This window comes from Lynx rufus, unplaced genomic scaffold, assembly GCF_022079265.1.
Source record: "Lynx rufus isolate CCGP_SWC_20201006 ecotype Redwood Valley unplaced genomic scaffold, mLynRuf1.p SCAF_12, whole genome shotgun sequence".
In the NCBI taxonomy this organism is placed as follows: Eukaryota; Metazoa; Chordata; class Mammalia; order Carnivora; family Felidae; genus Lynx; species Lynx rufus.
Genome location: NW_025814826.1, coordinates 62,006,574 through 62,025,234, shown reverse-complemented (window position 1 = coordinate 62,025,234; position 18,661 = coordinate 62,006,574). Strand labels below are relative to the sequence as shown.

Sequence of the window (18,661 nt, the reverse complement as noted above, 5' to 3'; positions counted from 1 at the left end):
CTCCCCACGTGGAACGCACCGTCAAAGCTAATGCCTTGAGGAAACGTGTCTTTGAGGGAGGAGACGGACACTTTTCACAGCGCACGAGACTCTTCTTGAAATTCCAAGACTGGGAAGCAGGTCGCGTGAGCTTCCAGCAGAAGGAATAAAACATTCCCCCCGGGGCATATTGAATTAAAATCACGATGCACCAGTAAATGAAGAAAAGGGACGAACAGAATAATCCTGTCTGCAGGGACTAGGACCTTTACGCTCCGTAACAAACTACAAGAGAGGCGTGAAAATCAGCTCTCCTTTCTGGCAGGACACGCCCACGTTTCGTGCTCCGTCACGGAGACAGCGACATCGTTTTCGAATCTGGAACACGCGTAGAATCCTGACCTCCGGCAGCGAGGGGCAGCCATACAGGGCTCTCTAGTGTGCACAATCTAGAGCTTCCTGAAATAACAACACTTTGTTTTTCCAGTTTATTTTCAAGTGGACGAGACTGAAACGGACAGCCTTTATTAAGTGACACACAGATCATTTGTTCGTTCGTTGTTGGGAGACCACAAAATAAGACGGGATTTCCCTTCCCTTTTTTAAAACAGGCTTTCCAAATTAAAAAGGCATACCATTTTATAAAAACATTTCACAGGACATAAAATTGTGAAACAAAAAATTAAGACGATTTTCAAGCTCCCAAGTGAATTCATTTACTGACTAGGCACGTTGGTGAGTTGACAATTCGTAAGCAGTCCACAACTTGAAGGAAAGTCCCTGAAAGAGAGGAAAATGAAATATATTTGTGGACATCAAGAAACTAATAATTATCTACGCTCTGCTGGGGGTGGTGGGATTTAGGCAGAGGAAGCAGGCAAGCTGAAACTGAGGAGAAATAAGGATGTTAAGGGAAGACGAGGCAAAACAAAATAACAGAAATTTAAGAACATAAAATATTTGTGTTTAGTAAGGCAGATGAATGGTTAACTAGTATGGTGAGAATCAAAATACTCTCCAACGCGACATTTATGGGTCTGATTTCAGAATGGCAATGCCTTGTTTTACATGGAACTCTAATACCAAAATGTGAAACGGGTCCCCACAGGAACACACTGACGGGACAGTCCTTGACTTCTTGTCGTCTGAGAGGAGACCCAACTTTCAGAAATATTTACAAGTTTTTCATTAACGCCAAAGAATATATTTTGATGTGCTATATATTATACAACCATGATTTCAAACAAACCCAGTGGCAATCGAGAGGGAACGAAAGCCACCCAATCACAAGGGAGAAGTGGCCGTCACTCTACTCCACAGCTCTGGTCACACACGTCTGGCCCCAGGGACCCGTCACCACCACACTGTTTGCTCTTGGTGCCCTATGACCTGGTCCTTCCCAGCGCTCCAGCATCCCCCATTGCTCTGCCGGCTCGGGCACCTGCTCACGTGCCCACGTGGGGTCACCAACGTCCGCCTTCCCGCCTGCACCAGCCCGTTAACACCCGACATTCTTCTCCCTGCTTCGAGATCTCAGCTGAGCTCTAGAAAGCTCCATGCAGGTGTCCCCTTCTCTGTGAAACCTCAGCCTCCTCGCCCTCCCTCACAGAGTTCACCACCGTTTCCTCTGCACAGCCTCTGCCTTTGCAGAGCCTGTTATTACTGCGTGGGGCCAGGGACGGTGAGCCACACGGGCCACCCGCACGTGCTACGACTGACCAGGGCAAACCGGATTTAAAGGCTAATGCTGCATGCACAAGGTAAACATCGAATGCAGTAGATCTATCGGCTGGGGTGTGGTCTGGTTAATCAGTATTTCCTGAATCGAGTGCCAGCAGCCAGTACTCTCAGAGCGAATGGGAAAAAGGGTTCTTTTGGCAAAAAGGGAGAGGGAAGATCCCGACGTACTGTCAGGATGAACAAGGAAAGGTGGGCGAGGACACTTCAAGGTACCCTCGTGGGCCCCCCAGACCGCGGGCGGCCCTCGGAGCCAATCTGCTCAGGCTGGGCAGTGGGAGGAGGCCCACAGCCTCACTTGTCGCACAGGGATCCAACCCACGGCGTGCCAGTCGCCATGCTGGGCGTCAGAGACCCTTTCAAACCCGTTTTGAGTAGAGGAGTTTTCCGTGCTAACGGTTGTATACGGTAAGAACGCACGTGGCAGTCGGGAATTCAAGCTTCCCCCAGAAAAGCATAATCAGGGACACCATTACGTCCGTAGAGAACCACGCAGTAATATTCCTAAAATATGCAAAGACTTAATGAACCTGGCTCAGAAATTCATTCTCTCAAAGACGTATACAAACGTGCACGATAACAGAGATGCGGGGCTCTGCTTTCTAGCACTGTCTTTAGTGGGCGTAAAATACGGGAGGTGAACTGCATGTCTGTCAATCTTTGTTTAAATTAGAATAGTTAGTTCATATATATACCATTCAGCCAATGGAAAGAAAAAGGCAGCTTTACAGTATAAATGACAGAAAATGAATTCTAAGCTATACTCTAAAGCGAGATGAGGGAGGTAGAAAACAGCGTACTGTTCTGTATGTAAAAAAGCAACAATTAGAAAAGAAACCTATGCTTTGCTTATGCACAGATTATCTCTGGAAAAATGGACAAATACACAAAAAACCATGCAAACAGGTGGGTGTTTGGGGTACGGGTGGGAAAGAAGATCAACTTTGCATTCTATCCTTCGGAATTTTAGATTTTGTACCAAGCACATGGAGTACCTATTAAATACAGGCCATATTTTGGTTTCCCGACTTCGCATTTCCAACTGAAAAAGCCAGTGGTCACAGAAGTTACTTAATCTCATTTTCACCGAGAAAGCAAACTCCTAAGAGTGCCAAGTGCTCAGTGCTGGTGTTTGAAAAGGCACAGGGTCGTCCGCTCCCCCCGCTCACTCGCTCGCTCCTTGTGGAGCATGTCAGCAGCCCCTGCCGTGTGCCAGGGACCACGCTGGCACCTGGATGAACCAAACAAGACACAGTTCCGTGTTTGCGGGAAGACAGACGCATCAACAAACAGGACAGAGACCTAGCTCTGGGAGCCCCGCTCACGTCACAAGGGCTTCTGCGCCTGCTCACTTAGTCCGTCTCCCCTTTTAGTGGCCTGTCAGGTACGAGGGACCTTCTGAGGTGGCAGACAGGAGACGTAAGGCCTGGATCTTGCCAGTAGTGGTGGTCAAAAGGTACTTTTATGCATCTAGATCTACATCTGAATGATGTAGATGATTAAAACCTGTTTAGGGGCACCTGGGTGGCTCAGTCGGTTAAGCGTCCCACTTCGGCTCAGGTCATGATCTCGCAGTTCATGAGTTCGAGCCCCGCGTCGGGCTCTGTGCTGAACAGCTCGGAGCCTGGAGCCTGCTTCGGCTTCTGTGTCTCCCTCTCTCTCTGCCCTTCCTCTGCTTCACTCGGTCTCTCCGTCTCTCTCAAAAATAAACATTAAACAAAATATATTTTTTAAACCTGCTAAATTCTCTGCAAATGGAAGGGTGACTGACTCCGCCCGGTGAGACCAAGGACGTCCTGTCCCGTCTCCCGTGCTGCGGAGACACCGTGCCGCCTCAATTCATCAGGTTCGCTCGTGTATCTGACTGCTTGTTCACCTGCCGCTTCGTGGGCACAAGACGTGGTCCATACATGAAAGATGTTTCTATGCCGGTCGGAGGGTGGGTGGAAAGGAAAGTGAACAGCCCCTCGAGGGACGCTGTTTTGCAGAATTCGGGCAGCTACAAGGGTTCTCCACCCCCAGGGATCCCACACCCAGGCCTGATGTGGAGACCGTGTGCCAAGGAGGCTTCCCCGGCAAGGCCAAGCTTCACGGTTCACGTCAAAGTTGGACAGACCCTAACGACTAGCTGTGCCAAGAGCTGGGTGAGAGGGAGGGGCGAGGAAATGTGACTCAGGCAGAGGAGGACAGGAAAGCACTGTGAGGGATGTTCAGTAGCAAGGCCGGAGCAGGGCGGGGTGGGGCGGGGTGGGGGGGAGAGCAGTGCCGGAGCAGGGCAGGGAGGGGTAGAGAGCCTGCTGGAGCAGCTGGGAGGCAGGACCAAGATGGGGCCGGGCTTTGTGTTCAGAGCCAGGGATCTGAGCTTTACCCTGAAAGCCACGGGAGCCACTGAGGGGCTCATCACACAAAGATCTGAAAAACAACTTCAGGACTAGGTGCTCATCACTGAAACAGAATCCCACTGAGAATCTAATCAGTTGGATTAGACAAGAGGAGGACGCAAGTCAGACTGGGAAATGTCCTACAACCCATCTCAGAGATGGAAACAGAATCAAGACAAGGTAGATTTTGTTATTTCAAACACAGTGATGGTTTTATTTTTCCCTTGCTGTCTGTATAAGACATTGACGGATATAAGCAGTAGATATTATTTGCATAGAAAGTAACAAACTTTGTTATTTATATTCATGACCTAAATCGTATCAAGTGGCTTACGTTTTGGTTACTTAGACTTCTGATTACATTTTTATTTTTTTCTCCAAATCATTCGGTTTAGACTCTGGGATTCGTTTCTCTGTACACACTGGCCAGAGCAGAGTCACTGTCTAATTGTGAGTGAAACCAATGAGCTAGACTGTCTGAACTGTAATACTATTGACACGAGCGGGTGTTTTGTTTGCTCTCTGCTAACTCCTCCTACCACCCCTGACACTGTGTGTTAGGAATCCTACTGATCCCCCGACCACTCTTTCCTATTCATGGTCTTGCTGATAAGCCCTTACTCTGCGGACAGGAGGTCGAGGATGAAAGGTAGGGCCCTGTGTTTAAGACAGTGTGTCCAGGTATCGGATCGACAGCCCGTGCAAACAGGTTCCTACAAAGTTCTTGCTGGAACGGAGATGCCCAAGGCACTTTCTCCGCCTCGGGGGCTGGAGTAGGGCAAGTTTGGAGATGAGGAGGATATCATTACTGAAAATGGGGTCAGCGCGTCTAAGCTTCTTAGCAGGAACCGCAAGGCCCTTCACCACGCGTCTCGTGCCTACCCAGACGGCATCGCCTGCTGCTTTCTCTGATTGCCCAACATAACTGATTTCCTAGATAATCGTGCTTTTTCATAGCTCCAAGTACTTACATAAGGCAACAAGCAAGAGCAAACACTTGTTAGTGCCGCGCACGTTTCTTGTCCTCATACGGCGACACTGAGGTGGGTGTCTCATTACTGTGCCATTTTATGGGTGGGGAAACTGCCATTGCAGCCGCAGTCGAGAGAGGTTTAGTGACCTAACCAAGGTCATAAAGCCGGTAGATGACGGAGCTGGGGCCGGAGCGCTTCCGAGAACACCTTCCCCCATGTGGTCAGGTTCTCTGTTCCTGGTGCTAACTCCCCTGCTGGCACCCGCCCCACCTCCACCCACCCACCTAACGGGAGCGTCTCTCTTCCACGCGCCTGCCTCTGTCCTACCGACACCCTCCTCGACCACCTCCCCCGCAGGCTGTCGCGTCTTCGGGGACGGGACGACGTCCCACAGCACAGTGTCTGCAGCACAGCAGAGGCTGGGTCAGTGGACCCGAATGAATACTGATAGCGGATCAACAAGGCATCTCCTGAATATGAGAAGATTCAGAGCCTAAACGCAGTCAAGGAGATTTTCCAGGAGGGCATCTGGGGCAGAGGTGGAAGACAGCCAGAGCGCGGAGTACTTCTCAATCACATCGAACTAATGCTCAGTGTTGTGGGAGTCACTTCCGGGGATACAAGGTAACATAAAGAGTAGCCCTTGCTCTTAAACAGCCTTTAGTCCAACGGGGGAGTCAGTGCTCGTCCAGAGGAGCGACAGTGTGATGGCCACCAACAACACAGACTCTGGACAGGACGCGACGGTTCACCGTTGGCGCTACGCGTTGCAGGGTGTGTGAGTTGATGTGAGTGATTTCACCTCTAGAAGCTTAAGTGTCTTCCTTTGTAAAAAGGGGATGACACTCGCCTTCTTAAAGCTTTAAGGATTCAGTGAAATCACTTACTGAGAGTGATAAGCTCGTGTGTGGTCGCAACAGCAACTTGTAGCCAATCTAAGTCCCGTGACATCAACGCCGAAACGAAGAAGTACCAGCCGAATTCAGAGAGGGCCGAGGGATGGTGGCCACAGAAGGGAGGGCGCCAGGCCGCGTCCTGGAGAACGGGCCTGGTTTCCGTGGGCGAAGGAGCGGGGGCCAGCACGTATGGTTACAGTCCACCCCTTCCATCGCCCTCCAAATCACTTCAGAGGAACAGGGAGAGAGAAGGCTTGGCAGGTACGTGCCAAGTACAGGAAGCCCTTGAGGCCAAGCAGGAGGCTTCTTGTCCGATAGCATTCCTGGTGGTTCCAGACCTTTCTGGCTCACAATCCCTTTTTACAGTCCAGGGGAGCTATGGGTTCTTTAAAAAAATGAATATAAACATAAAATTGAACAATAATTCCTAAGACTTAGCTGTGAAGAGGGGGTAAGCCTGGGGGTTTACCCTCTGGGGACCGATCTTTAATCCCTCACTTAATAAACCTACATTTATTATTCAGCGTGCTAATCCCCCCTCCAAAATTACTTAATATGGAAGGAAAGTAGTGACAACCTTCAGTGTAACACTACACATTGAAAAAAAATGTGTTCTGTGTCACATTCCCTTTTTGTGCAAGGAAAGACTCTCCCCACCCCTCAGAAACCCAAACCCCAAAACTTTATTTTGCTCCAGGAGACTAAAAAGAACTATCCTCTTCCTAACAGTAATTTGATTTCAGGCTAATTTTGGCCAGTGGAGGGGAAAAACGCTCAGCTATTTCCAATACTGATTAAATATTACACAATTCACAATTACACAATTCACAATTACACTTCACGTTACTGTATGACTTTCCAGGTTACAAAACACCCTTTAACATTCGCTCACTTAATTCTTAGTAACAACTATATGAGATAAGCGTCACTCTCATTGAGCTGCTGTCCCAAGGTACACAGGAAGGGGCAGAGCTCAGATACAAATACTTTTAAAACCTAAGACTCTCTGGGAATATAAGAGCTTAAGTAGCAGTGTTTCTGATGGTTCAGAGAAACACGAGAATATGGTGAGACCAAAACTAACGATACATTTCCCTCACAGATCCCTACATGTTGAAAAGAATTATGCAATTTCATAAAACACACTTTATAGTACTTATAAAATAGTTTGTTTTGCAACATCAGAAAGGAAAATCACACACACAGAATCATACTTTCAGAAGCCCTAGGACACGTATTGTCAAAAATCTGCAACCTATCAGTGTAATTTTTTGCCTGTAAATATATAGAGAGAACACAGTTTTTTGTTTTTTGTTTTTTTTTCTTCAAATCAGGCTCGACACCCAGCATGGAGCCCAATGCAGGGCTTGAACTCACAACCTCGAGATCAAGACCTGAGCTGACAACAAGAGTCGGACGCTTAACCGACTGACCCACCCAGGTGTCCTGCCACACGGTCCGTTTTTAGAAAATAACACTGGGCTCATATTATACATTAGGCTTGATAAACTGCTTTTTTTTCCTTAATAGTTTGGAAATTTTTTCATATGGTTGACTAAACGTATTTTTTTACCGAAGAAAGTAATCCAAATATTAATAAATAGTGGGACGACCGGTGTCTCTGCCTTGTACATCACAACCAAAGCTGACTGGGTCTGACTTGTTCACGTTCAGGAAGCTTCTTTGCTGACTGGAGGAGTTAATTCACGGTAATCACTAGTGCTGGTAATAGGAACCAGCATGGGATATTTTCCATGTGACTGTAGATAAGCATGAAATTGTCTTCATCTTCCGCAACACATCAAAATAATTGGAACAAAAGGCACGACGTACCTTTGTTTGCTCCCCGGGCACAACCAGTTCCTTTGACTTCCCAAGATGGCTGACATTTCCTAACAAACAAACAAACAAAAAAGGCCTTTTTACTCAAAGAGAAGGAAATCTCTTAAGAAATAAAAATTAAACATTTTATATCATCTACAATTAAAAAGAAAACTTAACCCAAACAATTAAAAGAATAACTTTATTAAATATTTGTCAGTTTTAAGAAGTGCCCTCAATTACTAACCAAATAACGTATTACAAACCACTAGTTATGAGGTTTTACATTTGTTTAATAGGGAATAATTGGCCCCAATTAAACTGACTGAACTAAGGCTTTTTAGATTACTAAAACAAATTAAACTTTTTAAAATGAGAATTTAGGTGATCTTAAAACCTCTCTAAAATGGATAATGAAACTTGCTAAGTTGTAATCTCCCTGGTTTTATTAGTTATATTAAGATAAATTAAGTGAGATTAAAATCTTATTTGATTTATTTACCTTTGACAATGAAGACCGTTTAAGGGTTACACATCCTCAGCCTTGGCGAGTGCGACTCAATTAGTCAAGTCAGAGTGTCTTTAAAAGCTTTGTGCTTATTGCTTCCAGCATGGAGCGAGGTGTTCATTAAGGTACCAAAATTCTCATAAAAAATCCAAAGTTGCACTAGTGAAAAAACGCTCAACAAGATGAAAACTGATCACATGTTTTTCAGAAAATCAGTATAGTTATTTTAAAACCAGTTTTTAAACAAGATTTGGTTGTGCGTAGGTTTAACGTGTCACTCACGCAGCTTCATAACCATTTGGACTCTTTAAACAGCATTTAAATCTACGGTGAGTAGAGAATGGTACATTTAATTTTATACCATTTTTTAAGTAAGTTGTACAATGTTTAGTGTGAACCCTTTTATGACAAGCGTTGTTAAATGAACTCTTTCCCTGTTTACAACTATTTATGAAGGCCTTTTTAAATAAGCAAAACATGAAATTGTTAGCTCACACACACGAAATTTCTTTCAAAAGTTTATTTAGTATCAAGCAAGAGGAGACTTTGCTTAACACTACAGAACATTTCAAGACTTGAGTTACAAAAGAATACCACATTATTTGCACTTGTAATTGGCTTCCCTTTTTACGCATGTTGGCAAGAGAAAAAAAAAACTAGCATATGGCTGAAAGATAAAATAACTAAATTTCTATGGAAACCTTTAAAATGAAAGGTGAGGCTTATGTTAAAAGGATGGATTAACATATTTAGTAAACCTATTTTTTTTGTTTAACACTAGTTAATCAAAGTTATTTTTTTTTCCTTTTGATGACCTATTTTTTTCATATACAGACTGGAAATAACAAAATTTTACATGTCTTTTTTTTTTTTTTTCCTTTTTTCTGCCCAGGTTGATGTTTCAACAAAGTAGTTTTAAAGTTCCATCCATTCAGATTTTAAGCATTTTGATTTATTTAAAAAGGGATTGTTCATAGAAAAAAATTACTTTGAACAGTATACAGGACTGGTGGAGATTGGCTATTTCACAACATCAGACAGTACAATCAGTATCTGCCATATGGCTGGTCTCTGTAGACGCCCTTTGCTGTCCTCGCTGAAGGTGCCTTGTGTCTTGAGTTAGTCCAGTCCTCTTGCCCTAAAATCAGTAAGACGAATCACAATTAGATCACTGCCATGGATCCCGCTGGCTTCATTTTTCAGAATCTAACAACCCTTGAACCAACGGTAGCTGTCATATTGAAGACATATATCCCTGATGCACTAGGAAAAAACCAACGGTATTTACTTAAAAAAAAAAAAAATCACAGACACAATGGAAAATGGTTGTCCCCTTAACAAAACCTAACAGCATGGGAAGAAAAATGAGTTTTGTGTCTTCAATGGCAACCGACTTCGCAAGAACTTGCCTTTGGGCCACTCATTTAACCAAAGCTCACAAGCTCAAACAGCAAAGGGAACTGCCTTTTGCTAAACGTCAAGATACTTCTGAATGGGAAAGAGAATGGGCAGAGGATCACTTAAATTTCTTTCTTTCTTTCTTTTTAATGTTTATTTTTGAGACTGAGAGGCAGAGTGCGAGCGGGGGAGGGGCAGAGAGAGAGGGAGACACAGAACCCGAAGCGGGCTCCGGGCTCCGAGCCGTCAGCACAGGGCCCGACGCGGGGCTCCGACCCACGAACCGTGAGATCGTGACCTGAGCCGAGTCGGATGCTCAACGTACTGAGCCACCCAGGCGCCCCCACTTAGATTTCTTTTAACAGCAAAAACATAGAAAACGCAGATAAAAATGTGTGCGGGCAAAAGGAGACAAACACAAAGAGCAATGCGGGGATGGGGAGGGAAAGAGAATCGCCGACACCATGTCTCCCGGGCCCTTCCACGGAGAGTTCAGTGAAGGACAGTTGTGTTGGGTGGAATGCAAACGCCCCGACAATTCTTCCTGGATACGAAATACACCTAGTGACGGAATGTTCGTTGTCAGGCATCATACCAGTATCTCCATCCCAGACACGGGTCTGGAGGAACAAGAGGCATCCGTGATCTAGACCTCCTGAAACTAAACACCTGTTCAACCCCAGCACTGTCACCCAGTCGTCACAAGTCTCTGCCAGCAAATGGTTAACGTCTCTGCGGCAACGTACAGCAAGTGAAAAGCCATGTGTCCACTGAGACCAATTTAAAAAGGCTGTGAAGGAAAAACACTTAAAATGACCTCTTCTTTTGATACAAACATGCAATCAACGTCACTCCCTCAAGCTAACTTGCATCAATTTAAGCGGACAGCATCCAGCAAACCAAGGTATTTCTCTTAAGTGTTTGTTACAAATAACAAAAAAAAAAAAAAAAAAAATCCAAGGTGAGGTCATCACAGCTTGGGGGCAGGTGATATAACAAAACGCACTTCAAAAGGAACACCGGAAAATGGTTTTTCAGTTATGTTCAGAGAAATGTCAGAACATCCATTAACCAGAATCCTGATTCACTTGCGCTGGGTACCAGGCATTTTATCAGAGCTTTGCAACTGATTGAAGCTTCCTGTTCTCTGATCTCTTTGCCCTCCGGCAAAGGAGCTTCTTACTATCATTATGTTGCTGCCGCCAATTCTTTTAATTAAACCTGTCCTCCTTCTGCACACTGAGACTTCGGACGCGGATTCTCCTGCATCTCTACCAGCTCCCACTGAACTCAGACGGGTTTAGCTGTCTCCCCGCAAGCTGGAGAGAGGGCCTGACGTCCTGTCCCTGGCTCAGTGCTTTGGTAACCTTTATGGAAGGACTCCCACAGTGATGTTTTCAGAGCATTTGCGATCGGAGAGGAATTAAAATATGAAGATGGGGGTGGGAGAGTCGTTTTAGAGCTGCAGACTCAATGACTTCATTTTCCTTTACTGTCAAGAAGCGAAGACACTTCAAAAAGCGCCACGCTTTCAAGTGTCTGCAGTTTGGCAAACGATTCCGTAATTGAGAAAATCAGTACATGGCAATCAACCCAAACAGAAAATCTAAGTTGAGGATGTGAATCTATGCAATTTTCTATGAGTATTTGGTCCTCTTTAAATATTAAATTTAAATCTTAAAGGAGCTTCTGAAAATAGCTAGATATGTACAGACGAACGGAGAGGAAGCTGCTGTTTCGGTCAAAACGTCTTTACGAGGTACGTTCTCCTCCGTTAAGATCTTGAAGGTGTTTCTGGGACCATCCCCCCGCTCTGCTTCCGGTTCACTCTGGCCAGGTACTCACCGTAGGAGTCGTACGTCTCTTCACTGAGTCCATGTCCGTAATCATAGTAATCAGCACCACTGTAATGAACAAAACACGCAAGAAATAAAAACGTAAATAAAGATGAAAACGCAGGAGAAAATGACTTGGCTGTGAGTCTGAATCACATTCAGCGAAGTATTCTAAAACAGTTACCAAAGGTTTCCAACTTTAATGCCTCATAACTGTGTTTGACACTTGAGCCACAGCAAGTGGCCAGTGAGCACGGAGTGAGCACGGAGTGAGCGCCTCTTGCGCGTGATGGATACCAAGACCGTCCTGGAGGAAGAGTCTGCAGAGACCGCGGGCGGGTCGCGGACAAGTGCAGCTGCCCCGTGCCAGGCGCCTCGGGGGTGCAGAGGGAGGAAAACCATGGGTTCTGTCCACCAGAAGGCAAGGACCTTCCTTCCTCTCTAGCTCCAACCTCCCAGAAAGCCCGATGCTGTGTGACCTGTGGGCTTTACAACAAGGCCTGAGACTCCACGTTTCGTTTCCCCAGGACTATGCCGTCACTGTCAGGAAGTGGCTACCGGTCAAGAGGCCGGCACGATGACCGTGTCGTGACAGGAGAGCAGGAGGGTTCCCTGCCGTCCGGTGACGGCAGCCTCACCATGCGTGTGAGGATGAGGCCGAGCATCTTTTCAAAACACAGGCGCGTCTGCGTTCTCACGTACAGCGTCCTTGAGAAAGCGGGGGGTCGGAGGGAGCCCGTCACCAGGGCCATTCTGCTGCAGACGATGCAAAGGAGGCTACACGTACACAACATATTTCAATCAGGCGTAATTTTTTATAGGAACAGACCTATGGAAAAATCTAGATTACTAACCCACGGCAGATATAAGCAGTTTATGACGCTATTTTGAGGATCCAAGGGGGAGCTCCCACTCACCCTCTCAGGCTGTCCGCTTTCCCACTCTACTTAATTTTGTAGGGAAACAATCGTCCTGAATTTGTTATCCTGGATTGTCATGGAAATAAACATTCTCATTATTCCAACCCCATGCAATCAAGTAAGAAGTTCCAATCAAAATGGAAAATGATCAGCTCAGCTGCTTAACACCTTAAGAAGTTGCAAGATGAATAATAAACTCCACGCTGTGAGTGTTGCCGAATGCCAGCTGCCGAGATCCCGTGGAGTCCTCACGGCAGCCCCCGAGGTGAGTATGAGTGTCATACCCATTTTATAGCTAAGGGTGCTGCAGATCTGAAAGCCAGGGCGCCGGCCTCAAGTCTCACAGAGAACAGACAGGTGACACGCTCGTTGGTCAAACCCACACCTGGCTCTCCTCCCCACGCTTCACTGTCAGGTGAGCACTACCAGAGACTCATCGGCTCCGACGGCCGCAGCACAGCACGGCGATCCTAGGAGGAAGGGGTAAGCACGGGGGGGGGGGGGGGCGTCCCTTTTTGCCTCAAGTGCGTGGGCAAGGGCCTTCACCTCTGCTCCGCCTTCTGCTAGAAATGTTCTTCTTTCCTCTCCTTCCAAGCTACCAGTCTTTAGCCACAATGTTACTTCCTTGGGGAACTTTCCCAATCTCCCAGAGTCAGCGTGGCTCCCCAGAGCAGCCCTGTCCTTGCTTTTCCCCCACCCCCGCCCCCCAGCACAGCCCCACTCTACACGGACGGAGTCCACGGAGGAGGTGCGCCCCCACCATCGGCTGCTTTGTGGTGGCTACCTGGACAACGTTAATGCTCAAGCAGCTCTGAGCACCCGAGGGCGGAAGCCAAGGGGTAGGGAGAGGGAACAGAGAGGAGATGGCGGCAAGGGCCTTGCAGGCGGGGGAAGGGCACACACGAGGCACGGATGCAAGAAACAGGCTTCAGAATTTGAGTCTACAAGTACTTCCATCAGGGTCAAGAAGCACTGACCAAATGCCGAGCCTAGAATATTCCTCCGTATAAAATGCCTCCTCCATGTGCAAAATATAGGTCAGATCTTGTTCTCCTGGCTTACTCACATCCTCACTAGCCAATTAAACAGTGTCCCATACTGGTGATGACGGGAGCCTGCTGGCATGGAGATGGAACGTACACTCTCTGGAATGTTCTGTGTTAAGTCCCATGGTTTTTTCAAGCATTGCCCAGGAACAGGGCAGTCGCTCTTACAGCTGACCTATTATATACCAAGTGGCAATGTGTAATTTTTCTGAGGAATTGCGTGCGGCTACAGAGTTTTAAAAAAACGTCTTCAGATGGAGAACTGGCACTCCGCGAGGGCATGGGAGAGAGGAAGGGAGCGTGGGAGGAAGGGCCTCTGATGAGTGAGACCCGGGCTGCACTGACCGCCCCTCTGCAGACATGATCTCACTGAACCTCCACAGAGTCGCCATCCTTGAACATGAAGCAACTGAGGCACAGTGACGCTGAGCCACCAGGTCACACAGCTCAGAAGGGACAGCACCTACACTCGAAGCTCAGGTGCCAACGTCACCACGTGCTGAAGACCTATGCCAGGGGTGGGGGGCGGGCTGTGCGGTTTACCCAGACCTGCCCCGCTCCCTCCCCGAACGTCTCACTTGCCCGTCTGGGGTTTCCATGACCCCTCCTCGCACCCGGAAATGTAAGTCAGGGTCCACGTGAAACTCACTGCCGTGTGATCGTGATGAATTACAACTGCTTTACTTGTCTGTCTGGTCTCAAATTCCCTCCCTCCCTTTCAACAGTTGCAATTTTCCTTCAGGGCAGCACACAGATCTATGGCGAGAGGGAAACAAGAGGGACTGGCTAAAAAAACATCAAAGAAACATTCACATTAAAAAAAAAAAAATCCAGCAGAAACAAGAATGAAAGAAACAATATTGCTTTCCTCCCTCTTAAGGTTTTACAGCTTTAAATAGGAGAATTGCTTAAGTAGAATGCTCTTTTTCATCTTGAGGACAGAAATTCAGAAAGGAACGCCCTGTTGAAATGTCAGTGTCAACGATGGGTCAAACATCTGCGTGTGAACCTGGGCGTCCACCTGCCGGGCTCCCGGGGTGGGGAGGCATCCTGCTCACTGTCTCAGCACCCCCGTCCATCCAGCCACGGGCCTGGTGTAGGTCCTGTGCGGACCCCGGGCAGCTGTGACATTCTTGATGGCTCATGCACTGCAGTCGGCCACAAAGTAGTCAAAATAACTTCTCATTTTGTTGGGAAAAAAAAAAAAAAAAATTGGCCAATGTTTCGTGGAAAACAGCACTAAATTAAATGAACCTCGGTCCTCTTTCCAAAGGTCAGAAGTTACAGCAGAATGGCTCCTTAGACAAATAAAACCCTGATGTTCTTGAGAATTTTATCAGTCGCACAAAGTGAATTACGTCTTCATAGAACTGCAAGAATCTCCTTTCCCGAGACAGGCCCCCACTGCGATGCTGTCGGTGACAGGCACTGAAGCTAATCAACATAGGAGTCGAGCAAGAGCTTTTTGACCAAACCAAGTCTTTATCAAATGGACTGAGCAGTAATGAACATCAGTGCAGATTGGAAATTTGTCTGTGAAGTGCCCTAACACCATTCAGCATAAAAAAAAAAAAAAAAAAAAAAAAAAAAAAAAATGGGGGTGAAGAATGTTTCCCATGAACAGGAGGATAAGAGGTAGCATAATTTGGTCCAGCAATGGTTTGGTGATAAGACAATCTCAGTTTTGACAGGTGAAAACTTGAAACTGACATTTGCTATCATTTTGCCCAGTTTCTGATTATTTATTACAAGACTGTCGTCAAGCCAGGAAGCTGGGAGCAGCTGAGCCCCGCTCTTACACCTGTCAGCTCCACCGAATTGCTCTGCCAGCGCTTCATCTCGTGCACCTCAAATGTCTATTAGCCAGAGATGTGTCCGAATTCCCAGGGATGAACTAAAAACCCAACATAAGGCAAAAGGGAAAAGACACTAAAAATCTCTTCATTTACGCATACAATAACATTAACAGTAGGTAAGAAAATAGAGTAGGCCAAATACGCATCAACTCCCATCAAAAGGGATCCAGGGAAGCTGCTCCCTGAACAGGTCAAGAGTGGGCTTCCCTTGCTGGTCCTATGGCCACGTCTGCCCAGGCCCTTTATTCCCCGCTGTTCTACCCCGTCTCAGTGGTAGAGGGAAGTGTAGGTATGCAGCAGAATTCCTCGCTTTCCCAGAGGTTCTTGGGTTTACCTACCAGCGTCTAGAACGCTCCCCCCCCAACCCCCTGCCAACACACACACTGGGAGAGAACACGGGGGTCAAGGAGCAAACTGCAGTACTGGGACCAAGTCTACCACTCCTGAGACCTCCTATTCTCCACGGACAGGGGTCCAAGAGGAGGACAGAACCTCTGTCCCCAGATCACCCTGTCTCTGTGGGATCAAGAAGGCAATCCTGACATTGATCTGTCCCCTGTCCTTTTAACCTCTTCAAGACTCTCCACCAATTTCTACTTTAAAGTCTCTGAAACCAACTTCCTCAGGCCTCTTGCTGGTTTTTATGTCAGCTCGGGAAGCTCTTGACCACTAAGGATGCTCTTATCCCCAGGACTCCTGAAGTCCTGCCCGCCTGCTGCTGTCCACCCTCAGCACCGACTCCACTCTGAAATTCTTCCCCCCAGGCCCCCCTGGAATTCACAGCCCACCACTGGCAAAGCTGCCTATATAGTCTCAGCCTCCTCTTGGAACACTCCTTCCTCACTGGAAACTTGATTCTCCTCCGCTGACAGTTATTTCCTGGGTTGTTTCCGGGCAGCCTTCTCCAGTTTTTATCTCCCACAGCTCATGTACCGTTGGGCCCAGAGGAAGGGGGAGCATCTTCCCTCTCCCAGTACCATCGCACTCCATTCCTCCATACCCACACCCAACTCGGAATCTCCCAATAGCATCACTGTCCTGAGTCGTGGGGATTTCAGTACATGGACAGAAGAGCCTTCCAACAAGCTGGTCTCTCAATTCCCTGGACGACTCTTGTCCATCCATCTTGCTCTAGGCTCTTTTAGCCACTAAAGGAGTCACGCCCTAGACTTGCCATTACCAATAACAGAAACCTTCCCCACCTCGCTCAGTGTCCTGTTCCCACTCGATGACGTCCTCTTTCCTGCTTCACCCCGTCCCTCCAGTACATCATCCTTTCACATCCATTGAAACCATCCTCCCCCCCAACACCCCTTAAACCTTTCATCAAGGGAACCACCCAACCGCAAGTGGCTGAAGTCAATACTCAATTCTCAGTCCTTGTGCTTAAATGACTGCTCACCATCTGTTACAAGGGACCTCTTCCTTGACATCCTTTCTTTCCTTGGTTTTCAGGCTGCTGCATTTCCTGGTTTCCTTCCTGTGTCACTGGCTAGACCTCACCAGATGACCTGTCGGTTCCTCCTTTTCCTCAGACCTCTTAAAGCTGGAGAGTTCCAGACTTCAGACCTTGGTCCTCGTCTTCTTTATTGACCTAAACTCCCTTGTGATTTTGTCCAGTCTCTTGCTTTGTATACATCCTAAATAGCAAAAACTAGCCCCGATCTAAGAACCTCTCTTAAAGTTTACATTCAAGTGTTAACTGCCTACTCGACACCTCAACTTCAATGTCTAACAGACATCTCAAATTTAACAAGGCCCAGACTCCACTGGACCTCTGATCTTATCCCTAAATCTGCTCCAGCCAAGCTTCCTAGATTTCAGCTGACAGCAGAGTTTCTTGTTTGCTCAGGTCAAAAAAAGTTTGTGGAGTCATTCTTTTCGTGGCTATTCCCTTTGCCTAGAATGCTCTTACCTCTGGACATCTGCATGGCTAACTTCACCTTTCTCAAGTCTCTGCTCAAATGACACTATCTCAACACGGTCCGTTCAGATCACGATTGCAATCTCCCTGTCTGGCAACCCTCATCCGTATCACTCTGCTCTACTTTTTTCTACAGCATTTGCCAGTTTCTAACATACTATATACTTACTTATTATTTTTACTGTCTATGTCCTTTTGGTAGAATGGGACTGTGAGCTCTACAAGAGAGGGACTTGGGGCTGGTTTATTCAATGACATACATACCTCAAGCTCCCTGAGAACAACACCTAGTACAAGGTAGGAACTCAGTAAAGTTTGTTAATTGCGCTGACTGAATTGTAAGCAAATCGTTGAAAAATTATGGCCAAGACAATACAAGAAAGACCAAGGGTTATTAGTGGATAAAGATGAACAAGAGGTCACTCCTCTTACCCCACTTCTCAAGGTGCAAGACGGAACGATTCAAAGGCACTTAATATTTTCTGGCTGTTAAATAAACTTGACAAATAAAATTAAAAGGAAACACTAAGCCCAAGTGTGGCTGTATACTTTTGAGCACTTCCTATGTGAAAGACACCATTCTGAAAAATGGAGATCCAGAAATAAGTAAGGTGTGATCTCTGCTCTCAAGAAACTAACAAAGATGAGCATGTATTTCCACAGAGTAGGGTGTAAGTGTGCATGAACACAGAAGCGTGTCCAAGATACCTTGGGGTCAGAGTCTCAGTTTGTTGGGGGGTGAGAGGAAGGTACGAAGGTAACACATGACTGGCTGAGGGACTGAATGAGGAGGAAAGAAGCGACAGGTGAGTGGGGGTCAGACTACAAAGCGGTTCACGAACTCTCAAAAAAGGGGAGTTAACTCTACTAGTTCACCCGGTATACACAGGGCACCGATAATGCGCACGTGTGTGTGCATGTATGCGTGTGCGCATATGTATATTCTTTTGCATTTAACCTCATGACAAACCGACGAAGTGGATATTATTGTATCTCCTTTATATACAATAAAATTGGAGGTCTGAGAAGTTAACTCAACTATCCAGGGATGAACAAGAACAAGCGAGGACCAAAGCCCTAAGTCAGGTCTGTCTGATGCCACAGTGGATGTTTATCCTACTCGAGCTGTTGCTCGGAGTGCGGAGGAGATCCTTCCAACAGGAAAGTGGTGACAGTCTCTTAAATCATGACTCTGCTTCTCTCCCTCATCTCATGTCACACTCACATCTCTCCTGGCACCTAACATGCCCTCCCACGTAAGTAATAACTTGTGTCTTTCTTCAACTTCTGAATTTTCTCTTTTACAAAATTCTCTTTGCCCCTTCATCCTTCTGGCTCTCCCACTCCGGTGACCCCAGTTTTGAAGTTCTGGGTCCCACCTCCCAT

At 46.7% G+C, this 18,661-nt stretch overlaps 1 protein-coding gene across 4 annotated transcripts in view; it reads right to left on the bottom strand.

Annotated features, from left to right (window-relative positions):
- Window positions 1–453: 453 nt before the first annotated feature.
- The window catches only part of KHDRBS3 (KH RNA binding domain containing, signal transduction associated 3), a 190,436-nt gene continuing 172,228 nt past the window's right edge, over window positions 454–18,661 (bottom strand). For 3 of the 4 annotated variants that reach the window (XM_047074222.1, XM_047074225.1, XM_047074224.1), the window contains exons 8-9: window positions 11,540–11,598; window positions 8,802–9,434 (exon numbers count right to left, since the gene is read on the bottom strand). In XM_047074222.1, the coding sequence (XP_046930178.1) occupies window positions 9,343–9,434; window positions 11,540–11,598 (151 nt within the window). In that variant the 3' untranslated portion in view covers window positions 8,802–9,342. Of the gene's footprint in view, window positions 760–7,800; window positions 7,860–8,801; window positions 9,435–11,539; window positions 11,599–18,661 lie in introns of those variants that run through there. The other variant, XR_006961151.1, reaches the window with a different exon arrangement.